Raw genomic sequence first — 21323 nt, 5'->3', positions numbered from 1 at the left:
CCAATGATAATCTATTGTGGGGTTTAATAAACAGATGTATTTAACACAACTGGAAGATGATCCAGTGTATATAATTTTGATATCTCGCCACTTTACATGTTCTTGATTTCATTTCTTAGATTTCTATCCTGCCTTTCCTCCAGGAGCTCAAGGCAGTGTAATAGCACTCCCTCCTCCAATTTTTCCCACAACAACTGTGCAAGGTACATTGGGTTGAGAGAGAATAAAGTATTAAAAGTATTGAAATGTATGTTTTCCTGGCTGTGACACAAGAAGGCATCTCTTTATTGAGGGAAAAACACTGTTGGTTAAAGCTAGTAACAAGTAGAAAATTACCTTCTGCCAATCGTTGTTTCCACCCTTGTGCTGCATATGCAAAGAATTCATTATTTAGAGCGGAACTACTGAGGCGCAAAACTCCATCACTTCCCATCTAGAAAATAAGCCGATGGTAGCAGAAGACACTGTCAGAGATTGCTTCAACTAAGAGTACATAAGAAGAGAGCTCCGATTATGTGAAACAGGGAAGGATAGAAAGTAGGAATAACATAGGGAATAATTTGCTAATATTAAATAGCATTTTCATTATAGTCATCAAATTAAATGCAAGTGGCCTAATCCAGCATCAGTGTGCCTATAATAATGTTCTGTTGATTATGACAGTGGAATCCTATTCTTGTTTACGTGGAAATGTTAAGTCCATTTTGTCCAATAGGGCTAATTTCCAAATAATGATGCAGTCTTCGTTTATGGTCTAGAAGCAAATCAAGCAAACATTTTCAAGATGGAACCAACAATAGCAACACTGGAAATATTGATGTCCAACATTTATTATTCATCTCTAAAAAAAAATAATACATTTTCTGTGATGTTATTTCAGTGATTAGCAAGCAATTATTAGACCAACAGTATCTCCAAGCTTTATACGAAGTTAAGAAAACTTAAATAAAAATCTTGAATTAAATACATTATTTCAGAGAATTGCAGTGGATGGAAAGTCAAAGCTAATAAAACAATATACTACTAGGATTCTGTGAGCCTTCCTTCAATCAAGTTTCTAATGATGATCTTGAGATGAATGAAGTGCAATGGATGATTTGCAATGGAGGTAACATATACAGATACATTAAGAGGGGTAGGCAACTTTTTTCTTGGTAGCCGGGGGCTATACTTTTAAATTTGTTTGATTCTTGAAGTCTACAGTGTGCAGAGTAGTGATACAACTATGCCATTCATGTAAGTAGAATTTCATTTAATTTTTTTCTTGAAAACATTTATTAAAATTAGTGAGCCAGGGTTTTTTTCTGTTGTTGTTTATTCATTCCATCTGTATCCTGCAGGAGTCCAATGACTTTCAAGTGGAGTTAATTTTTTGGCTGTTAGCCCCCAAATTTTAATGGTGCAAACTAGGAGGGCTTGGGTATGCAAAAATGGGCTTTATGGCAACTTTTGGCCCACAGGCAGCCCATCCACTCCTGCAGTAGGTGATGTGGCTTGAAGCAATTATTAATAGAATGGATAAGAAGGAAGACACTTTTCATGTAATATCAATGCATGATCACAATGTTATTGTAGACTTTGCAGAGTGCATTGTATTGTGCATAGCAAAGTATGATTAAGAAAAACCAAAAGAAGAACTGGCAGTTCTAGCTTCTAGCTTCCTCCATTCATCCAAATCTCTTTTTATACAGAATCAAGGTTAGAAGTCAGGCAACTTTTTTCACTAGAAACATTTGAAATACAAAAGTATCCATTTTACATCAAGTAGAGTTTCACACTTCTCATGATCTAATGTAATTATATTAAATAAAATATATTGCTCTCAAAAGGAAAAAGAATAGAGGAAAATCTGTCAATTAAATCTAATTGTTATGAGCTTCTTTTAAGTCTTCTGGTCAGTATCAACCACTATATCTGAATGTTTTTAAATCTTTAGAGTATGTATTCTCACATGGAAGGAAAGAAAATGAAAGGAAAACTTAAAATTTCTAAATAGACACTTAATTCAATAGTCTATGTTACAAAGATGGCACAATTAACCACTAAATTAAATTAGTATTTGGAGGAACATGCTAATAAAGTACTTTTAAAGTACACTATTAATTTTTACAGTCCTCAAGAAATGCTATCCAACAGAGAGAATGCTTTAATAAGCCAGAACAACAAATATGTCATGAGTAAGGATGGCGAGCAGGGGGCTCTCACCCAGACTGTCAAGCGCATGCGTAGCACTGAGGAACTGTTCAGCCATTCAAAGAGACACAGATCGGGACCGCCTTAACCTTTGGGGTTTATATGGCTGGGTTTTCCCACGCTTTCTCAGTTTGTTAGGATTCTTGTTAAGTACTGCTAATAAATATTAGAGACCAAGTCCTCGCCTCAGTGTGTTTCCTAGTAATTAGGACAAAATGTTTTTGAAAGTTATTTTCTTCTTCTGTGAGGTTTGGAATTCTGATTTTGTCTAGTTAAATACAATGAAGTTACTATTCTCCAGGCATGCAATTTATGAAGAATTTTGCAAAAAATGTTAATTTTAAAAATACATATTTAAGAGAAAAAATATTTGTTAGAACCTACTAGTTATTTCCATGAGCCAAGAAAATCTCAAACCTGAGTAAATATTAGAGGCCTCGTGTGGCGCAGAGTGGTAGGCGGCAGTATTGCAACCGAAAACTGAAAACTCTCCCCACAACCCAGGTTTGATCCCAGCAGAAGCTGGATCCTCGGGTAGCCGGCTCAGGTAGACTCAGCCTTCCATCTTTGGGGGTCAGTAAAATGAGTACCCAGCTTGCTGGGGAAGGTGACTGGGGAAGGCAGTGGCAAACCACCCCGCTACAGTCTGCCAAGAAAACGTTGCAAAAGTGGCATCCCTCGAAAGGGTCAGACATGACTTGGTGCTTGCACAGGGGACCTTTCACCTTCACAGTAAATATTAACTTTTTTGTAACTGGAGTACATATTATACCATGTAAATATTCATTCTATAAAAATTCTATCAAATCTTCATGATTTCCTGAAATATATTATTTTACACATGCTCAGATTCTTCTATATAGCTGATACATTAAGAAGCATTCAACCATTTAAATCCATTATCTGTTTGACTCCCTACAGCTCAATCCAATATTACCATTACTATAATATAAAGCTACTGCTCAACCTTTCTACGTAATTGATAAGCAGAAGTATTTCTCAGATAAAAGATTCAGTTATTATAGGTTGTAATTCTATAGTTAATATAAGCAGTAATAGATGTTACATTATTTGATTATACTATGATAGTAAAGCTTTAGCTTTATAACACCAAAGGCTTACTTTAGTAAATTAACATTGTATCATCCAATATTGATTTCCCATTTTTAAAGGGAAATATTAAATTATTGCATTTTAGAAATGTGTGAAGAAAAGATAATTTTAGATTCTTTCTTGAAGACATTTAAGAGGAAGGTGCCAGTAAAGAAAGTGATTAACTATCATGTTTTTTTAGAAATTTAATAACACACACAGATTAAAGCTATATTTAAGACAGTCTATAAAATAAGGCTGAATATTTATGTCATGACTTGACAGTTTGGTCAAATGTCATAGGAGACTGTTTTCCAATGTGTAAAATGTGACTCCATTTCATATCCAAATGTGGCCACTATAAAGTTTGACCTTTAATCCAATGTATCTTTCAAGGCATGAAGAGATCTGGAGTCTGATACTATAGCTTTTACTACTATTATGTGATATGAAATAAACACACTATCAAAGAAAGATTGTGGCATTCTGAATATTCAAATAGGTAATAAGTGTTAGCAAATTAATAGAAAAATGTCCATGGCTGGCAAGTTCAGAGCAAAAACATCCACACATTGTAAGTAATTTAAAAAGATCACTGAAAACTGCTGCATGAATTATAATCTAGTAGAAATTACAATATACCCAAACACTTCAACCCAGCAACTTCCCTAAAAAATACATTTTTCAACAAGGAAACCTAGCAGCTAGATGAGCATCCTTGACCAATTCTTTGGAAACAACCTGCTCTGATGTGTGCCATTCTAGAAGTAGTCCAGTCTAGCTCTATCCTTGGAGTTGGAGGGGTAACAATGAGGGAGGACTGCATGGAACTCTACATGCCATTGTGTGATCAGTGATCTAATTGAGTGATCAGCAGTGGTCTAATTGCTAGGATCACTTGGAATTGGCAACCAATCTCTCAGTCACTGAAATCTAATACTTCCTTTCCCTATAATGTTTTACATAAATAACAAAGGGATGTTTGTGTGTGCGTGTGCAGCTGGCATGAATGCAGAGTTTATGGTCACCCTTTGGAGGGGGAACAATGAGGGAGGACTGCATGGAACCCTACATGCCATTGTGTGATCGGTGATCTAATTGAGTGATCAGCAATGGTCTAATTGCAAGGACCACTCAGAATTGACAGCCAATCTCTCAGTCACTGAAATCCAATACTTCCTTTCCCTATCATATTTTACATAATGACAAAGGGGAGTGTGTATGTGTGTGTGCAGCTGGCACATACAGTATGCATATTTTATGGTCACTCTTTGCACCTTGAAACCCAGGAGAAACAAATCCAGGCTGAAGCTTTTTTTGGGTCCAAACTCAGAACAGACTTAATTTTACCATTGTGTAATGGGAAAACTAACATTCTTCAATTATCCTATCCTGCCATGGGAATGCAGGGTTTGATGATCCTGATGCATACCTTAATATCAACTACCATACTGCAGGGATACATCAATGATTAAACTATTCTAAAATACATAAATGCCAAAGCTACTTCAAAACAATACACTGTACAAGGAAGTGAGTAATGTTATTATTTTTTCAACATGGTATACACCAGATGAATTGGCAATATTCCCAGTCTGGATTACCCTGAGAATTCCAGATGACCCATTCCTTAGCCATGTGAATGAATCTTATATGGGAAGGCCAAGTGAAATGCAAAAAGAGGGTGGTATAGATTTTTGTGGAGAGAGGTTTAATTACATTTATATATTATAAATGATTCATCTTTAATCTTATTTTACATACTGAATGGGAAATGAAAAATTATTTTCCAAGTAAAATTATTTGTATTAACTGATATATATATTGCCAGTTTGTGGAATGTATGGGTGCTTAGTGGGACACATATATCAGTTATACATGTTATGATAAACTTATCCCAGTAATTTCAACTTCCTCTGGCTGTAGCTACTGTAAATGAAACTGAGGAAATATTGGGCCAAATATTAGCAAATGCATGTTGCAATGGACATGCAAATAAAACAACTAAATGAATATGTTTCAAAGTACCCCTGGTATCCCATGTGGCTGAATGGGTTACAAGTCAGCTGCACATTCAGTCACCATGTGGAGATGTTCATTGTACAACTGGCTCCATGAGGTGATCTTGGCCAGAATCATAACAATTCATTAAGACTGGGCATGGTGACAGATTTAAATCTGGCTCTGAAACTATGAAAAGGCTTAAAGTGCTTACCTACTAGGTGCCAATTCATATACTCTGCATACCAACATGACGTTCAGGTATATAAGCAATGCAGCTTGGTAACATAACATGAGTGATTGTTACACTAATTGAAACTGTCATTCATGGCTAGTGAATTGATATGTGAAATTTACTGAATCAGGTCATTAATCTATTTAGACGAACATTGTCTGTTCTGAGTGACAAATCTCTGGTGAGATTGTTTACTGACATTTGCTGCCTTAAATTGGTTCCTTTAAGGACCTGAACTAAGGACATTCTGCTTACAAAACTTGTGTTCATCCTAAATTACAACCCCAGAATTGCAACTGAATAATGCTGCCCTTGCCACAGGATTGCAATGCAAACCTAGTTTTATATTCTATCTCTGTATACAGAGGCTGTGTAAACCAATCCCAGTGTGTTGGAGACTAAACATATGTAAACAGGTATGTCTAAGAAAAACTGCAAGTAATCAAGAATGTATCTTCCCAAGAGAAGCGAAAGAAAATTGGACTGCAAACCAATTTCTTAAATGTAACAGCCACAATCCAGAAAAGTACAAGCAAAGGATCTATCAGCTTACTAGAAAAACAGGTTACTATTTGCAACAAACAATGCGTGGAAGTGGAAGAAGACAATAGAATAGGAAGGACAAGAGACCTCTTCCAGAAAATTAGAAACATCGGAGGTAAATTCCAAGCCAAAATGGGTATGATCAAAAACAAAGATGGCAAGGACCTAACAGAAGAAGATGAGATCAAGAAAAGGTGGCAAGAATATACAGAAGACCTGTATAGGAAGGATAACAATATCGGGGATAGCTTTGACGGTGTGTGGTCAGTGAGCGAAAGCCAAACATCCTGAAGAGTGAGGTTGAGTGGGCCTTAAGAAGCATTGCTAAGAACAAGGCAGCAGGAGACGACGGCATCCCAGCTGAACTGTTCAAAATCTTGCGAGATGATGCTGTCAAGGTAATGCATGCTATATGCCAGCAAATTTGGAAAACACAGGAATGGCCATCAGACTGAAAAAATCAACTTATATCCCCATACCAAAAAAGGGACACACTAAAGAATGTTCAAACTATCGAACAGTGGCACTCATTTCACATGCCAGTAAGGTAATGCTCAAGATCCTGCAAGGTAGACTTCAGCAATTCATGGAGCAAGAATTGCCAGATATACAAGCTGGGTTTAGAAAAGGCAGAGGAACTAGGGACCAAATTGCCAATATCCGATGGATAATGGAAAAAGCCAGGGTGTTTCAGAAAAACATCCATTTCTGTTTTATTGACTATTCTAAAGCTTTTGACCATAACAAATTGTGGCAAGTTCTTAGTGGTATGGGGATACCAAGTCATCTTGTCTGCCTCCTGAAGAATCTGTATAACACCAAGTAGCAACAGTAAGAACAGACCACGGAACAATGGACTGGTTTAAGATTGGGAAAGGAGTACGGCAGGGCTGTATACTCTCACCCTACCTATTCAACTTGTACGCAGAACACATCATGCGACATGCTGGGCTTGAGGAATCCAAGGCTGGAGTTAAAATCGCTGGAAGAAACATTAACAATCTCAGATATGCAGATGATACCACTTTGATGGCTGAAAGCGAAGAGGAACTGAGGAGCCTTATGATGAAGGTGAAAGAAGAAAGTGCAAAAGCTGGCTTGCAGCTAAACCTCAAAAAAACCAAGATTATGGCAACCAGCTTGATTGATAACTGGCAAATAGAAGGAGAAAATGTAGAAGCAGTGAAAGACTTTGTATTTCTAGGTGCAAAGATTACTGCAGATGCTGACTGCAGTCAGGAAATCAGAAGACGCTTAATCCTTGGGAGAAGAGCAATGACAAAACTCGATAAAATAGTCAAGAGCAGAGACATCACACTGACAACAAAGGTCCGCATAGTTAAAGCAATGGTGTTCCCCGTAGTAACATATGGCTGCGAGAGCTGGACCATAAGGAAGGCTGAGAGAAGGAAGATCGATGCTTTTGAACTGTGGTATTGGAGGAAAATTCTGAGAGTGCCTTGGACTGCAAGAAGATCAAACCAGTCCATCCTCCAGGAAATAAAGCCAGACTGCTCACTTGAGGGAATGATATTAAAGGCAAAACTGAAATACTGTGGCCACATAATGAGAAGACAGGACACCCTGGAGAAGATGCTGATGCTAGGGAGAGTGGAAGGCAAAAGGAAGAGGGGCCAACCAAGGGCAAGATGGATGGATGATATTCTAGAGGTGATGGACTCATCCCTGGGGCAGCTGGGGGTGTTGACGACCGACAGGAAGCTCTGGAGTGGGCTGGTCCATGAAGTCACGAAGAGTTGGAAGCGACTAAACGAATAAACAACAATTTGCAACAAGCAGAGGAAGAGGGGGGGAGTAGTGCCAGAATGAAGAAAATACAGTCTTTTTCTGCATATTTTGGGTTGCTGCCAACAGGTTAAAATAATTTTTCATTATAGTAACTGAGTGATTTCTATTAAAAAGGGATATAAATAAACTTTCCGTATTACCCAAGGATAAAAGTATTTAAAAAGTTGATGCTCCATTTTTCTAATGGAACATTGGGCATCAATCATGTGGTAGACAGTGTTTTTGGAAACCATACCATCTATCCATTACATTAACTGATACTGTGGCAAGCCAAAATAAATAAATAAATAAAACAATTTTAGTGATAAATTTAGACTCTGTAACCAAGCCCTTTTTTGCTTTGCTACTTAAGGCTCCCCCATAGACAACACCTTATTGGGCTCTACTAATGCTTCCAGAATCAAAGGTTAGAGATAGAAGATGATGTGCAACCCATTTCTCGACTTTCTCATCCTGCCTTAGGTGTCATCAGGGTAAAAGAGGATCAATTTAGGTTGTTCTAGATCAGGAGTAGATAATGATTCTTGTCTAGAGCCTTGGGAGAACATGGGCGAAGTCTCTGAAAATCAAAACTGGCACAGTATTTGGGATAAGAAATCTAATATCAAATGGCCAGGGAGATAATAGGTCACATAGATGGAAAGGTATAAACCATCTTGGAAGGGCATTGGAGATATATAGAAGAACGATATCACTGAGTACATTATAAGAGATACAGGAGCCAACTACCCTTACAGCATGATTGGCAGATGGTTTATTTATGTGAGTTCTTCATTACAGAGTGGAATATTCCATGGACTTCTTGTTTAATGGGAAAAAGTCAGCAGCCCCTTCATTTATCAACTAACCTCGATGGATGTTTCAACAAATTCTTTGTAGAAAGAGAAACTGATAGGTGATAGGTCAAAATTTAGAAGGATAATATAGGTTTTAGATTGGCACTCTGGCCAAAAATACTTCTATGTAATAAATGGTTGTTTCTTTTTCTTTTTTTTTTTTAAAGGTATGGAGGTTGGTCTGATAAGGAAAACAGCTCCAAGAATTCTGCCCCCCTTATTCCATGGCTTCAAAACATCTGTCTTTAGAAAGAATTTGGGGTAGGTAAGGAACAGCTGGATTTTCTTGGTGTTCTAAAGGCCAGAGATAAATAGAGGAAAAATTAACAAAAAGAAAGGTAATATATTCTCCCATTTGTTTTATTACAGAGATTTCATCTGGAAGAGTTATTTATTTTTTGATTTGTTAGATTTATAGACCAACTTTTCATCAGGAGCTCAACATAGATAGCTGTCCTTTTTTATTTTGTTAGTTCAGCTTATGTTCTTTTTGAGGCCAGCTTGATTTAGGCACAATGAAACATTTTATATGATGGCAGCTAGGAATCTGTAAATGCCTTGGTCTATACACCCACTGAGTTTAGTTCCCACAGAAATCAGACCTTTAAAATACCTTAAGAGATTTTGATAAAATGTGGCCTAGGTTAGGCTTCCTTTGACACCTTCAGAGAGAGATTCCTGTTGCTGCTGTGCCTGCTGGGGCTATTCTTCCTATTTGTAAAATGTTTCTACAGGTAGTCTTCACTTAACTACCATAACTGGTAGTTACAGTCTAACTATAGACTGGCAACTCTGTTGCTAAGCGAGACATCACATGACCACAACGGACTTAGGACCTCACTTCTGCTGCGGTCATTAGGAGTATGATATCATGTGACTGCAACCTGTGATTTTACTGCTAGCTTCTCCATTGACTCTGCTTGTTGGAAGCCAGCCGTGAAGTGCCAAATGGCAATCACATGACTGCCAGATGCTCTGATGGTTGTAAATGCCCGCCAGTTGTGAAGTACCTGAAACTCAATCACATGTCTGCGGGGACACTGTGATGGCTGTAAGTGCAAGGACCAGTCATAAAGTTACTTTTTCAGCACAATCATAACCTTGAACAGTTGCTAAACAGTGTAGTTGTTAAGCAAGGGCTACCTGTATGCTGGTCTTTGGCCATAATAAAGTTTTTGTTTGTCAAATATTTCTAGATGAACATGTGGTGCAAATAAATAATTTCCCACAGGTTTCTACATCCTAAAAGTTTTCTAAGCATTTATTCACACCCTGATAAAGAAGTCCAGTGCATTCAGAATCTGCTTAGTGATATAGAACTATAACATTAAAAGAATAGGAATTAATACAAGTAATGATATATGCAGAATCCAACTCTTCAATACTTCTCCATCCCAGGCCATTAACAACAATCACCCTCTAAAAAGGATTTTGGGAGGGGGAGGAAGGCAGGTAAGCAATGATTAGCATTGATAACCTGCTCAATTATACTTTTTTCTCCCTTCTGCCTGGGCCATTTTTCCTCTGTTCCTTTCTTGGGTTTTAAATAATATTCATGAGTTTTTATTTACAATTTCATATTGCCAGTAAGTCACTTTGATCCTAAAAGGTAGGAATCATTGTAATAAATAAGAAATAAGATCAGAACAGATCTGATATTTGATCATTCTGGGAAGACAAATGTAAATAACAGAGAGAGGGAGAAAAGAAAAAAAAATCCTATTGCATAAATAATATTAATGAAAACATACATTATACAGATATTAAATACATCTAATAATATAATAAAAATATTATATGGACATGCAATGTCATGTATGATATTTTTTGCAGCTATCTTGCCAACTGTGCATAACCTGAATAAGCTTCTCAGTAGATTGATGAAACTAGCTTGTCCCACGAGGACAAGTAGGTAATTTTGTTTTGTGATGAATAGTTTTGCAGAGAAATCCAAATTCTTCCTAAACACTAGCTGAAGGGTCATTTAATGCGCTTTGCAGATAGATCACAAACCCACTGGGAGGATGATAGCTCTATTTTAGAGGCTCCAGTATGGTGCTGGTAAATATCCATGGATGTAGAGATAATATTATATCTCTGCTGTTGGTATAGCTAGAAACAAAGAATTCAAAGGTGTGTCAAGGATGTTTGCCTCAGTCTCTCAACAAACCCACAGAATGGACACTGTCATTTTCCTTTCCATTCATGTCAGTGGGTGAGAATTTATAAGAACACCAGGAAAACAAAGATAAAAGTTGACCTGTCACTTGGCAATCTGGCTGTCAAGACATAGAAATGGGTGATTCCTGCACCATTGAAATGCTTTATTGTGGAATAAGTGAGACTGAGAAACTGGCTTGCTCATTCATTCATTCATTCATTCATTCATTCATTCATTCATTCATTTTCTGCCTTTCTGTTGACAGGCTTTCAATTGGATTTTGTCTATAACGTACTCTGCTTTGTAATCTTCCGTATTAGATTGGAGTTCTGGAATTACAGGTAATATTTAGTAGATAATCTCATTAAGAGAGGATTGCTGGATACAGGTAGTCCTCATTTAGCAACCACAATTTGAGAGAGAGAGAGAGAGAGAGAGAGAGAGACTGTGAAGATCACTGGTTGCTGTCATCTCATTTAGATAAAGCTTTCTTGTGCAGCAATGCCAGGGTTACTCTTGCATTGTTCTCAGGTGCAGAAATTTGGAAGTAAATATGTGGATTGGTCAGAAAATGATTTTTTAACTACTGTTCATTACTTTTGTATTTGTGAACAGTCTGAGGCAATCGCTAAACAAGGACTACCTGTATTTAAGGAATGTTTATAAAGAGACAATTGTATTTAGGACCATGTGACCAAGTCAAGAAGTTTACAGGCAACTGATAGATCCAATATGGTTCCAGAGAGAGCATGGAGATTTCCTGAGGACTTGGTGGGCAGTTCTCTTGATGCCTTAGCTGCTGTCCTGAATGAGAGGGTGGCTGGGGCCTTGGATTGTATTGCCTCTATGAGCGTCTCTCTGTACTGGAGAGTGTACCTTGGCTTACCTAGGAGCTCCAGGGAATGAAGTGCCAGAAGAAATGCCTGGAATGCTATTGGAGAAAGACTCAAAGTGAGTCTGACCAGACATGGCTAAGAGACCACATTAGGATTACCATGTACCAGTAAGGGCAGCGACATATCAGTATTTCTTTGCCCCTACTGTGTCTGTTGATAATCAGCCAGTGGCCACACTGGCCAGGGAGGACCACTTGGGATATCTCTTGGGCCACTGTAAGGATTATTCAGGCTAGATAAAATCACTCAGATCCGGACTCTGCCTGGGAAGGGCAGATCCAGGTGCATGGGGTATGTCTGGCACTGTGATCTGGGATGAGTTTGAGCTGGTGACCTGAGGAAGTGGACAAGGTTCCCCGTGCTGTCAGCTTAGCCACATGTTTACTCGATCCTGGGTCATAAAAGCAGGCAGAGAAGTGACTTGCAGTTGGGTCCATGCTGTAATGGTAAGTGGGAATGACCCTGAGAGACGGGGGGAAGAGATGCTGCCTGGGATATGATCAGATAAAAGGGGGAGGAGTCCGTAACTGCATAATGGGCAGAGAAAGAAACTTAGAAAGGGTCCACCCTAATTTGTCAGCCAGTAAAAGAGATGGTGGGAGATTTGTACTTTCAGACTTGCAAGATTGATGTCAGTCTCCCAAGTAGACCAGAGAGGAAACACAATAAGATGAGCTAATACTGCTTTATTGTAAGGCTACATTAACAGAATCTTGCAAGTCTGAAAGTACAACTCTCCCACCATCAGATTTAACTTCCCTCCCTCCCTCTCTCCCTCCCTCTCAGCTGGAGAAGTACCAGGGCCTGAAAGAGGAACTAGAGAGGATGTGGAAAGTGAAGGCCAAAGTGATACCCAGTGGTGGTAGGAACACTTAAGGCTGTGACTCCTAAGTTGGGAGAATGGCTCCAACAGATCCTGGGAACATCAGAGCTCTCTGTCTAGAAGAGTGCAATGCTAGGAACAGCTAAAATACTGTGCAGAACCCTCAAACTCCCAGTCCTCTGGTAGAGGACCCAAGGCTGAAGAAGACACATACCTGGGAGTCAGGACAATACCACCCCATAGGAGTGAGAAGGGATATATATATTTAGCTTTCATATATATATATATGAAAGCTAAATCTGGTTGGTTCAGCAGGACTGCTTTCATATAACCTCCTGATGCTAGGTTCAGATACAAGACAATTGAACTATCAAAGATCATGAACAATAAAATGATATTGTACCAAATTAATTTTGAGAGAGATAAATGAAAATATAATGATTAAGATATTTTATACATCAGTCCTAACTCTAAATATGTTCACATAAATTAAACTACATTAATCTATTCATGTATTGATTTTGTGGCCCTGATTTTATTCCTAACTTCATTTGTTATGTTAACTACAGTATTTATATGTATTCTAAATAAATAAATAGTTTTTGAATTGTCCTTCAACCATATTCTTAGGGTGTGTTACAACTTTAGTTTTGGGATAGAGCCTTATAAAATATTCACTAAGATTATGAAATTTGCATAGTTTTGATATGCACGAAATCTGTATACATCTCTTCTTCTTGAGAGAAAGAAGGTAACTAACATAGGACAAGCCTTTTCATTGGACTCGTCATGAATGCTCTCTCCAAGCTATTTCCAAGATGGGAAATACGCGCTTTGATGTCCTCAGACACTTTAAACCAAGTGTGGAGAAACATTAGATATCTTCTCCCCAGCTCCCCACTTCTCAAAAGAAGTGAAAGTCCGTGTTTTCCAATGTTGGCTACTGGTTAGCACAAAGACCAGATAGGCTCCCCAATGAGATTCAGAGGACCCCACTGTATTATCCTTTCAGAGGGCTGTAAAAACCTGGTTCTTCACCCAGGCTTTGGGTTAGGATAGAAGTGAACCCAGCAAATGTTAAGAGTGTGGGAAGGCTATGTGATGTTGTGGTGCTGCATTTGGGATATGTGTTGCTATTGTGGTCTATTCTATTTCTTCTGTTTTTATTTAATATTATTGTGAGCCACCTAGGATTATCTTAAGATAGGCAGTCATAAAAATTTATGAATGAATGAATGAATGAATAAATGAATGAATGAATATCCTCTGATTGAGGGACGAAGGCGATCAATAGTATTGATTATGTTGTCTTCTCCTATCAATGTAAGTTTCAATAGCTCTACATACATCTAAGGGATGTTTTTCCCTTCCAAAAGATGTAGAAAGTTAACAAAGTCAGAAGGAAATAAATATTATATATTGATATAGGTCAATCCTCAGGATTTTAGAGAACACTGAAAGTCTAGATCTTAATGGAGGAGTATAGAAACCAAGATTAATCAACATCATAAAATCACTGTGGCCAAGATTATCAAAGATACTTTGATAAACTAAACATTATGTCTGTTTCTAAAAATGGCTGTTTTGAGTGCTTTTGGAAGAGTATTTTGGATATGCTTCCCTGTTTCCTAATGTGAATCTTGGATGTCATGTTGTTTATGTTGATCGACACACACTGAATCTGTGTTCAAGTTAATCTGGTATCCTAAGAAGAATACAGTAACCTGTAATTGAATTCTGTTCTAGATATGATTCCTGAAATAATAATAATAATAACAACAACAACAACAATAATGCCGCCTGACTCCCAGTGACTCTGGGAATTCTACTGAATGGTCATCAGACCAGTAGCAATGTATGGGCAATAGGAATAGTGCCTATGGATTCCTCAAGAGTGGAATCACATTGTGGGGGAGCCACTGTGCCACTCTAAAGGACCTTGTTTCTTGTTGACTGGGAAGAGAATTTAAGTATCTGAAGCCAAAGCTATATATCTATTGGTATATTCAGGGCATGAAAACTCTGGCTCTAACTGTGCAAATAATTTACCAAACCTTGTAGCATGAGAAGTGGGGATGGAAAATCCCTAAAGTGGCAGTCTCTTTTACCTTCCTGATCAAGAGGCCTGTATGCTAAAATAGCATGACCATGATGAATTTTCTCTTTGTCCTACTCTCATCTTAGAAGCTGCTGGAAGTAATTTATTTATTTATTTATTTAGGTATTAGTTTACTATTGCTTTTTTCCCCTTAATTTTGGAAAGTCAAGGATTCTGTCATATCTGCCTGTTATTGTGAAAGTCAGATAGTCTTAAAGGAAAAGGTCTAAGAGGATGTCATTTCTCTCCCCAGAAGTGACTTAGAGATGTTCTATTTTTTTAATTCCCCCCTCCCACCAGTCTTTAAGTTTTCAAAATAGCACAAAAATGACAGATATGCAGCGCTGGGGGTCAGGGTGGATAGCCAGGGTAAACTCCAATGAGGGCTGTTCCTGTCTCAGTGGGAAATAAATCAGGTCAAATATAAGAAGGACAGAAGGAATTTTAAGGACTGAACAGGAAAGTGGGGTACAGGGAAATATGGTATAATACAAAAGACCAGGGTACAGAGCAAGGGATGGAGAGGGGTCTGCTCCTGGGGGGTCTTCTGGAGGGCTAGCTTGTCTACCAATCTTCTCAACACAGTACACATTGTGCAGGTGTGGGAGGGGTGTTTAGACATTTCCTTCTTAGCCCTGGAGCAGGGTCCTTTCTCCTTGAGAGCCATTCTCTACTTGTGGAGAGAAATATTAATTTACAAATGAGTAATACCCACAAGAGGTTGACTAAATTTAAAGAAATATGTTGAAAGCTAGTGGCTTTGTGTCAAAAGTATACATGTCTACTGTTAATTAATTAATCTATTAATAAATAACTTGATCTGAGATTCAAAGAACAGTAAAACAAACTCTATGAGCTCATAAGAACCTGCATATTTCAAATAGCAACATCTCTAGCTCTTTTTGAAACTGATGTGATTGGTTTGCAAATATTTCCTCTCCATGAAATGAGAGACCACTTCAAGGAGCTAAATTAAGTGGGGAAATGAGCATTAAAGTTTAATGCTTATTAATGCTTAAGGCTTTAAGGAAATGGGCATTAATAGATGTTTCAGGTATGCTGTAGGGTGGAATGACAGGAAAAGTGATTCGTCTACCTTGTTTATGTCAAAAGGACACCACAGTCTGAAAGAAAGCTCATCTTTTGCGGTCATGGCAAAAACTTTCTGTTAGACCTTTTCACCTAAAAGGTACTCCTTGGTTGTTTTTTTAATGGCCTTTGCTACTGCCCATCAGAACAATTTCCATAACTAAGTTATATATGTTGTGTAGAAACACTTGTGTCACTCAGTCTGAACAATATTAATCAAGCTAAGCTATAGAAAAATAGCAATTGAAAAAGATTTACTATGAAGGCAGTTACTGTACATTTTTTTACTTACCTGCCTATCTACTTCTGGAAGTAAAAGCAGGAGGTATTGTTGGAAATGCTGAGGTAATGAAAGAAATGTGTGTTTGTTTATTAAAGCCCTCAAGTTGGTATTCACAAGAATAGATCCTGGTGTTTCTATATCAATGTCCTCGGCTTTGGTCCATTTCAAGTGTCCTGGATTAAACAAATAAGAACACATTTAACTCTATCACAAACAAAAGAAGGAGTAGGTACATTTAATAAGTAAAATTCAAAATGTTTATATCTCATATAATATAGCAACTATCCATGCTAAGGAGAGGAGCGCTTTCTTTTCCAACACTTTTGAGAGCATGCTTCTTACACCCCACACTTCCTTTCACATGTGCATAGCATTTTTTCTCTTTTCATATTATCAAAATAATGCTGTCTCTTTATTTCATAGAAGGAACTACCTAAGTATAGAAAATGAGTTAACTTCCAGTCTCATTACTTCATCAAACTATGCTGTTAAAATCAGTTGCTAAGCAAAATGTGTTAGAAACCAATAAAATGTGTTAGAAACCCACAATAAAAGCTGTTTTAAAATAGAAACAGTACTTTTCAAGCAAAAGCACACTACATCATAAATTGTTCTTTGTACACTTTCATGAAGGAACCAAACCCATTAATACATTGTAAAGTTATGAATTAATCTTTTTTATAAGTCTACATTTTCATCTTCTATGAAGTTTGAGTTGGTAAGGTAAGAACCAATAAGAACTAGAAGACAAAACAGGATGCTGGAGGTCAACAACTGGTTACATAGACCGTGTTGCTGAGAAGAGTCTGGATTCTATGACAATGGCCTAAGTAACCTTCATGAAGGACTGCTAAAGTAGACACCACACTGATCTCATCAGGAGGATGCTAAACTAGAAGAAAAGGGAAACTTGGCAAGTGTTCAGAAAAAAATATGCACCCAAGGATTAGACCCAAGAAAGCAGATTATAAAAGGAAAAGCAGGAAGCCAAAATGCAAACTCAGAGTTTCACAGAGAATCCAGTAGTCGGTGCCACTCAAAATCTCAGTTGTTTCTGCACATATGCATAGAGTATGGGAAATAAATAGGGAGACCTAGAATCCTCAATTAACAAGACGATCACAAAGACTGAAATATGGTGGTTTCTACTTACAACTGGCACATAGCACAGGAAGGCTACAACTTATTCAAAAGGAACAGACCCAACAAAAATGGGAGGGGAGTGACAATGTATGTATTCAAAAAATATACTTGCACAGAAATTCAGTAATCAAAGCATTAATACTCTACGGAAAGCATTTGTATAAGAATAAAAGGAGAACGAAGAGACAGAGGAGATATTGTTGTGGGCGTTTATTACAGACCACCTTGGCAGGCAGAAGATATGGATGAAGCCTTTGTGTCAGATTACCAATCTTTCAAAGAGAAACACTATAGCAAAAGTGGAGATTTTAATTATAATGACATGCTGGGGCTCTAATTCTGCCAAGAGTCAGAAGTCCAACAACTGTTTGTCCTCTCTTGATGACAACTTTATTTGTCAGTAAGTGAAAGAACAACAGAGTCTGCCATCTTAGACCTAGTCATCACTAGCATGAAGGTATTGGTTGAAGTAGTAAAGGTGACTGGTAGCTTGGGGAAATTGGTCATGTTATCCTTGAATTTGTGATATCCAGGGGAAGACATCATGGGGCTGGGGAACACAGAATCCTAAAACAAAATTCAAAATTCTGTGTCCATTAAAGTGGTATTCTATCAAGGATATAAACAATAAAAACTCAGCAAATATGTTTTCTTATTTTGCTTAATTTAACTTTCAAAGTAATTTATTAGATGCACTTATTTTCTTTCTTCCATTCTTCATGAAACTGAAGACGGCTTACATAAAGTTACCAGAAACTAAGCAGAAATGCTTAGTTTGAGCAGGATAGTGGTATCATATGCCATCAGGCTGTCTCATGAGGTAATAATTCTAGTAGTTAATAATAGCTAAAAACGAAGACAACATCTAGCCCACAGAAATTCTACTTAGCCCATCTCCTGATTTTTTAGATTTATTGATTTACTGATTTATTACATTTATAATCTCTTTCCTGCAAGCTATCAAGGTGGCACACACGTGAGGGGAGAGGGGGAGTGACATTTTTCTTACAGCAACAGCACAGTCTGTAGTCCAAGCGAATACAACACATGCGCACAAAAACATGCAAGGAACTCTATGTTTATGTGAAGACCTGAGCCAGTTCTCCTGGTCATTCCAACATCTTAACCATCCTCAGGAATTGTTGAGTGCTAGAAAAACGTTCAGCTTCCTGGGAAACAAAAGCTATGTTTCCCAGGAAGCTGAATTCTGTACTCTTGAAATCCTGCCTCTGCATAGAATTCACTCATCTATACAAAAAATGTACTTAGTCAAAAACAAATTAGTGGAAAGGACAAATGGTCCTGTTTGAAAAAAGGTACAATACTTCTGCATGAATGTATACATTTCCATAACTTTTTAATGAAAACATGGCTCTCAGTCCCAGGCAATGGCCCTATATCTTCAGAACAACAACACATATATGTTAATCATGCTTTATAGTTTTATTGCATACTTTTTATTATTTTATATTGATTGATGTTTTTATTATATGTTTTTATTATTGTGAGCTGCAAGAATCTCTTATTGGGGCAGCTTCTAAATACTGTGAAATAAATAAATAAACAAACAAACAAATCAGCAAGTGAGCAAATAATGTTTTCTCATTAATTGTGGAACAGAACATTAGTTACTGGTTTGGACATAAAGGACTGTGCATAGACAGCTATACTTTTTAGTGGCTCATATTTTATTAGTTTTCTATACTGATGGTGCTGCAGAACTTAGGGAGCCTTCTACATTCCCTGAAAACTTTTAGTCAGATATCCTCATATAACCAGAGGCTCAACTGGCTGTATAGAAATGGAAAATTAACATCCCTTCTCCCAGACACAGAAGTATTTTTGTGCTTGCATGGACCTCTTTGAATTCCAATCATTTGGCTGTAAGTAAGCTATCCCAATATTATATAGCACAGAACAGTTTTCAGCAAAGATTGATGGTTCAATTATCCCCTGAAATGCCACACGATCTTCAAAACTGTAAATATCACAATTTAACAGTTACAAAAAATACAGCGTTCCACTTACTTTTAATGAGATTAGGCAAAGAGGATTGTATTCACTGGTTCTTTAAGTGGAAGGCAACCACATTTTCATTCATAAAAAGCAGCTGTGGCTACCTAATCCAGCATTCTGTCCCCACAATGCCCAGTTAAATGCCTGCGGCAAGGCAATATGCAGAATACAAGTACAGCAATACTCTCCTCTTCATGATCCACAAAAACTGGCATTCAGAGACATGCAACTTCAGAGACAGAGAGCAATACAGAGCCATTAGGACTGGAAATTATCGGTAATTTTATGCTTCCTGCATTTGTCAAATTCTTTTTTATAATCATCCAAATTGCCAGACATCACTGATTCATGTGTTAATAAATTCTATGATATGTTAATTGAATTGTTAACTATCTAATTTCATCAGATGGCCCCACGTTCTACTCCACTTTTTCTACACCACACACATTTTAGATACTTCTGTCATGTCCCATTTACTCAATTTCTTCTAAACTCATTAATCACAAATGTGACTTTATCTCATATGGAAGATGCTCATACACTTTCATCATTCTGGTTGCACTTTTTTGCACCTTTTGCAATTCAATAGTACTGTTTTGGTCATGCAGTGAGCACAACTGTAAGCAATAAACCAAAAGCAGTTACACTATGGATTAGAATGTGTTTCATTATCGATGTGACAGATTTATCTTCAGTCCTTTCCTAATGACTGCCACCACTGAATTTTAACTGAATGCACTGTTCACAAGAGCCTCAAAAGGGAATGTTTTCATCAAACCAGGCACTAAAAATCCATTTTTTTCAACAGTCACCATCAAGGCTTCAGACCTTATCAGCACACAAGTAAAGCAGATTTGTAAAATCTCAATTTGCGTTACTGAACAATGTTTGAAATTCTAATATTGTCTTGGAGATACTGTTCTGGAATTTTTCCAAAATCTGTTTTATTTTAATCACCTTAAAGAAGCAAACTTGACTACCTCTCTAACTTCTCTGTCCCCGCTAGCTATGTGCCCTGAAAAGCCTTTCTGGAGGTGTAGTTAGTAACCACTCCTGAATAGCAGAGATTATACCCATGGCTGTGGTAGGAGGAATGCAGGATTTGTTCCCAAATCAGAAATGGGCAGTCCAAGGGAGCAGAAATTTGCATAAATCTCTTGCTGGATAATTCCACCCTTGGCCTACAACAGTGTTTCTCAACCTTGGCAACTTTAAGATGTGCTACCGGCTCAGGAATTCTGGGAGTTGAAGTCCACACATCTTAAGGTTGCCAAGGTTGAGAAACACTGCTCTACATTTCTCCTTAATGCATGCCACTCCTTCAGGAATCCTGGATCTTCCAGACAGGCTCTTGGGATTCAAGAGGGAGGAAAATACGGGGAAGACAAGCATGGCCTTCCTATTTCTATGCTCCTAGATTACAAGCCATAGTTTATCTTAGCCCTATAGTCAGCTAATTTAGATCCTTATATTATCTAATATTTAAAGCATATTCAAATGCATGAAGAAAAATTCTCCCACCTCCTCTTCATTAATTGTGCTTCCAAGTTAGACTTTATGAAGTTGGCACTCTTCAGAGCCAGTCATTCTTTTACTATCAGAGAGAGCCTCTGAAAACTTCTAAGCATGTCATTGAAGGAAACTGAATCGTGTTTTATAGACAGGAAGCTATCAAAGGATGAAGAAAAGGATTTTATTTTATGCAAAATGTTTCACATAAAAATATCACCTGAAAAAAACCCATTTTTGAAAAGAAAAGCAGCCCTGTATGTCTGTCTCTTCTTCCTTTTCTGCCAAGCTGTAATAAATTACTGCAAAACATAAATGTCTAAGCACAGGTAAACTAAATTCTACAAGACGTTCAATCTGGTCTTTTAAAAGAGTAAGTGCTAGTTCTGGTTATTTAATTAAACTGGAAAAGGAAAGATATAATACAATGAAGCTTATCAACCACTGACCCAGAAATGGCCATTTTTTTCACATTTACAGCTTCTTCTCAAGATTCCTAATTCAAAACAATGCCATGCATTAAAAAGTAAATCAGCACACTTCACACACACACACACACACACAGACTAGAAATAGCATTGTTGCCAAAACAAAGA

The 21323-nt window shown here is 37.5% G+C and overlaps 1 protein-coding gene across 1 annotated transcript in view; it reads right to left on the bottom strand.

The window, feature by feature from the left end:
• Window positions 1-21323, bottom strand: part of ASXL3 (ASXL transcriptional regulator 3) — an 86213-nt gene that overhangs the window by 10175 nt on the left and 54715 nt on the right. Inside the window, exons 7-8 of the mRNA XM_063299239.1 lie at window positions 16069-16232; window positions 337-433 (exon numbers count right to left, since the gene is read on the bottom strand). Of these exons, the coding sequence (XP_063155309.1) occupies window positions 337-433; window positions 16069-16232 (261 nt within the window). The remainder of the gene's footprint in view (window positions 1-336; window positions 434-16068; window positions 16233-21323) is intronic.

The sequence above is a fragment of the Candoia aspera genome, chromosome 3, assembly GCF_035149785.1.
Source record: "Candoia aspera isolate rCanAsp1 chromosome 3, rCanAsp1.hap2, whole genome shotgun sequence".
NCBI lineage: Eukaryota > Metazoa > Chordata > Lepidosauria > Squamata > Boidae > Candoia > Candoia aspera.
Note: the sequence above shows the minus strand (reverse complement) of the source record. Positions and strands in the feature narration are given on the sequence as shown.